Source organism: Gymnoscopelus braueri (assembly GCF_963280865.1).
Source record: "Gymnoscopelus braueri genome assembly, contig: SCAFFOLD_384, whole genome shotgun sequence".
NCBI lineage: Eukaryota > Metazoa > Chordata > Actinopteri > Myctophiformes > Myctophidae > Gymnoscopelus > Gymnoscopelus braueri.
In genome coordinates, this window is record NW_027660808.1 from 25,001 (window position 1) to 30,000 (window position 5,000).

The 5,000-nt window shown below is 46.9% G+C and overlaps 1 protein-coding gene across 1 annotated transcript in view; it reads right to left on the bottom strand.

Annotated features, from left to right (window-relative positions):
- LOC308081167 (SRSF protein kinase 2-like) overlaps positions 1-5,000 on the bottom strand; it is a gene marked incomplete at both ends in the record, with an annotated part of 27,419 nt that overhangs the window by 14,421 nt on the left and 7,998 nt on the right. The window contains one exon of the mRNA XM_080457561.1: positions 1-108. This exon is cut by the window's left edge and continues 1 nt beyond it. Within this exon, the coding sequence (XP_080313687.1) occupies positions 1-108 (108 nt within the window). The remainder of the gene's footprint in view (positions 109-5,000) is intronic.

Consider the following 5,000-nt stretch of genomic DNA (forward strand, 5'->3'; position numbering starts at 1 on the left):
GGATGTCCCAGCACAGCCATACGGTGGAGAAGTGGCCCCACCCCAGCTTCCTGATCACATGGTATCTCCCGTTGAACAGGTCCCCTATCTTCACTGGATGGTACCCTCCTGAGAGAGAGAGAGAGAGAGAGATCAAGGTTACAGGTGACATACTGTAACTAGGCAATGACATAAGGAAGGTCGATCCTTTACTCGGAAGAAAGAGTCACACACACACACACACACACACACACACACACACACACACACACACACACACACACACACACACACACACACACACACACACACACACACACACACACACACACACCCACACACACAGTGTGCAGAAGCGAGGGAGAGAGGGAGTTAGAGGACTTTTTCTTTATATTATTGCTATTGTCATTGTTGTTGTAGCAGAGTACTTTTGTGGACCTCATGAAATAGCATTTTTATTCTTGTACCTTGTCTCAGTAGTGACAAATAAAGTCTTCTTGATTCTCTTGATTCTTGAACGCACCTCCATGGTGAACGTGCGTCTACTCAGTAGACTCAGTAGACTCAGTAGACTCAGTAGACTCAGTAGACTCAGTAGTCAAACTCCAGACTGGTCACACTTCCTGGCAGAGATGTACGTACGTGCGCTCCACTGAGCATGTGAACCTTTCTAGTGGTCTTTAGTCATGGCAGCCAGTTCCCACCTGATGTTGTGAGGGAGTTCTGACTGCTCCTCCACACCGTCCTGAATAACCGCTAGCTTGCATAATGTCTTCAGTGTTGGACTTAAATCTAAGATGTACAGATCATCAGAGAGTCGGTCGTCTACCTCGCATTCTCCAAAGAGGATGACACGATCTCCCACCATGCAAACAGCACATCCTACTGATCTGAGAAGGGCCGTTTCCCTTGGGCTCAGCCTTTCTCCAGGTGAAGGTCACTGGGTTGAATTTCCACAGATCATTGAATGCAGGGTTCAAAATGTCAACTATTGTGCCCATTCCCAAAAAGGCCAAAGTGACATGCCTGAACGACTGGAGACCTGTTGCTCTCACCCCGATCGTCAGCAAGTGTTTCGAGAAACTGGTGAGGGAATACATCAGCTCCACGCTACCTGCCTCGCTGGATCCGTGGCAGTATGCATACCGCAAAAACAGATCCACCGACGACGCTATTGCCATGGCTCTCCACACCGTCCTCTCGCACATGGACAACAAGCTGCTGAAGGACAAATATGTACGTATGCTGTTCGTGGACTACAGCTCAGCATTCAACACCATTGTCCCAGCAATACTTGACAAAAAGCTCAGACACCTAGGGCTACACCCAAGCATGTGCGACTGGATACAGGACTTCTTGTCCAACCGACATCAGGTGGTGAGAATGGGCAGCATCACATCCGACCCCCTGACCCTCAACACCGGAGCACCCCAGGGATGCGTGCTGAGCCCTCTCCTCTACTCCCTGTACACGTATGACTGCATAGCCACACATGTCTCCAACACCATCATAAAGTACGCGGACGACACGACAGTGATAGGCCGAATCGTCAACAACGACGAGTCTGACTACAGAGAGGAGATCAAATCACTGGCACACTGGTGCCGTGAGAACAACCTCTCTCTTAACGTCGACAAGACCAAAGAACTGATCGTGGACTTCAGGAGGCCGCGGAGAGACCATGCGCCCATCCTCATCGACGGTGCTGCAGTGGAAAGGGTCAGCGAGTTCAAGTTCCTCGGAGTACACATCGAGGAGGACCTCAAATGGGAGACGCACTCCACACACGTGAGGAAAAAGGCTCAGCAGCGACTGTACTGGCTCCGCCGCCTGAAGAAGCTCGGAGTAGGACGTCGCATCCTCAGGCTGTACTACAACAGTTCTGTTGAAGGCATCCTAACAGGCTGTGTCACGGCCTGGTACGGGAACTGCACTGCCCGAGAAAAGGTCAGCCTACAACGAGTAGTGCGATCGGCAGAGCGGATAATGGGAATCGAGCTCCCAGCGCTCCAGGAACTGTACAAAAAGCGGTGCGTGGTCAAAGCCAAGCGCATCATCAAGGACAAGCACCACCCAAGTCACAGACTGTTCAACCCCCTACAACGACCGCGACCGGGCAAGGGGCTCTACCGCAGTATCAAGAGTTCCACCACCAGATTTTGGTGTAGTTTCAACCCAGCTGCTGTCAGAATGCTGAATGGGGCATAAGCCTGGATGAGTTCAGCAGCCTGACAACAGGCGGCGCAGACTTTTCTGGCTCTTCCTTCCTGAACACACCTGTGGATTATACCAGGGACAATGACTTGGACTTTAGCCCCCCCTCGGACACACCTGTGGACTACACCAGGTACAAATGACTTTTTGTTGCACTCCCTCATGGAGCTACATGCGGATTATACTAGGGTCAGTCCACTCTAGGTGGACACGCACTGACCTTTTGCACCTTAATCCCTTGTATAACGCACTGACTTTTTTGGGTCTTTTTATTGTGCTCCTTTTCCTCTAAGCACCTTAACGTCCTTTGTCTATCATGCACAGTATAAGTATAACATGCACAGTATACAATACATTGCTGCTATGCTCAGGCACCTTAGTTTAGTTCTTTAGTTTTTTTTTATTATCTCAGGTAATTTGTAAATATGTAGATAACTTGTCTGGCCTTCTGTTGCTCTCTTGTTTTTGATCTCCTTCCCACCTGCCCCCCTCTTCTTCTCCCCCCCCCCTCTTCTTTCTATGGAAACTAACGTTGCGATGGGAACGATGTACAAAAAAGAATTTCACCCACTTTTTTACCTTGTAAACCTGTGATGTGACAATAAAACTGATTCTGATTCTGATTCTGATTCTGAAGTACCGGTTCCTGTTGCAGCCACCATACATGTACAGCTCTCCATTGTAGGCCAAGGCTGAACGACCAGCCTCTCCCAGAACGACACCAGCGTGTCGTTCTGGGAGAGGCTGTGCAGAAGGTGTGTTCAGCCAGCTGTTGGTCTCTGTGTCAAACACTCTGACCTTGTTGTAGACGTTCGACTGGCCCCCATAGCTCTGGTCTTAACCCATTGAGACCTGAATCCGATTCTACATGTCTCCTAAATCCCAACAGTTTTCTGAAAAACGTAAGTTTCTATATCAGTGGTTCTCAAACTTTTTCATGTCAAGGACCCCCCCAAATTATATGTATTTGGCCACGACCCCCATCAAAATATTTTGTTCCAGGGACCCCCCAGAAGCAACGATTTGAGTAAAAAATGTTCGCTTAAAAAATATATATATTCACAGATTTGCACACATTTTCACAATTTTTCAAAAATAGCAGATCTACAAGCTCGTAGCGCGGCACTCGGTGCCGCGCTATGAGCTTGTATATCTGCTATTTTTGAATAGCCCAAAGTGTAAAATAATGCTTTTTTAGCTCAAATCTAAAAATGACACAGTTCCAGGTCTTAATGGGTTAATCAAAGACCAGACCATCGTGGAGGTGTCCAACTTGTAGACGTCATTAGTGTAGCGTTCAGAGAATCCTCCATGGATATACATGAGCTTCCTAAAGACACAGGCTGAGTGACCCTCCCTCCTCTCTGGGACGGTCCCTGACATCTTGTGCTTCAACCACCTGTGGGTGTCGACATCAAATGCATGAAGTACGTTGCAGAATGGGCAGCAGCACCCCCAGATGTAAATAATGTCTTCTACCAGTACAGCTGTGTGTCCTTGGCGCTTGGAGGGAACCTCGAGGAAACATTCTCCTCTTCTAGTCGTCACTGGAGGCAACGTCCTCCAGCGCAAGGACACTGTATTGAAGATATGGACTTCAATCGGACCACTGTCATTCACGTTACTGTTCCTTCCAAAGAAGTAAACCTTGAGTTCCACAGGAACAGCAGCATTAGACCAATGTGCTGGTCCTTCTTTCAGACATGCGGTCCACCTCAACATTTCACAAACAGACGATGGTGAATAAAAGAAACCTCTTCAAGTGTTGTTGAATACAGTTATATTCTGCCACTTATATTGGTCCAATTACTGATGTCATGTTCATGACATCAGTCTTGTCCAATTATGGAGTTCTACCCGGCCTGGCGGAGACGTGTGCTCGACTGAGCGTGTAAGTAACATTTTACTTGAGTAAAAGTACAAAAGTATTGTCATCAAAACATACATTACCAAACATAAAAGTCATTTTATGCTATCATTTATCACTTCATGTACTGTTTTGAAAGAACAATGTACTGTTTTGAAACAACCTTTTAAACCAGTTTCTTTGCAGTACAGTCTACTGCATATTCAACATGAAGTCGCAGGCAGGCTGGGTAAAAACATCGACCCCCTCACAACACTTTTTCAACACAGCGCGAGCGAGACGACACGCTACTCACAGCTGTAGCTGTGCGGCGAGGGGAGGGGGAGGTCGGGGAAGGGGCTAGTGTGAGAGAAGTCAATAACCTTTAATAATCAGAGGTTGACTAAAAAATGTTTAAGTAATGAGTAACACGTTCAAAGATATTCTAATGAAGCATAGCGTTAGTTCATGCAGGACACGGAAGTCTTGCACGCCAAAGCTGTAACCAGCGGTCAGTCAGCTGATGTGAACATCAGCTTTCTATTCCCCATTCACAGCTCAGCTGGTCATTACGTCACACACTCATACTCCAATCACAGCTCACGCATGAGCAAAGAGGTTCCTTTAAATACGACTTCATATTCTCTAGGTCTTTCTTGGTTGCTGAACCAATGCATTTTGCTAGCTCCTCCTCCACCCCAGCCTCCACCTTTTGATTAGAGTCTGGCATAGGCTCAAATACTTGTGATTATCATGTATATCTGCCAATTCTAACTAATATGTCAATGTACTGCTTATTGTTGATATATCCCTATGGGGGATTTGCTTAAGCATTTCCTGAATATATGCTTAGCAGGCTGCTTCGACAAAATTCTGAAAATATTCATTTGTGGCAATAAATGGTTAAATCTACTTTGACGTGAGTGTTTCTGATTGAACTGGGTACTCAGTAGCTCTGACA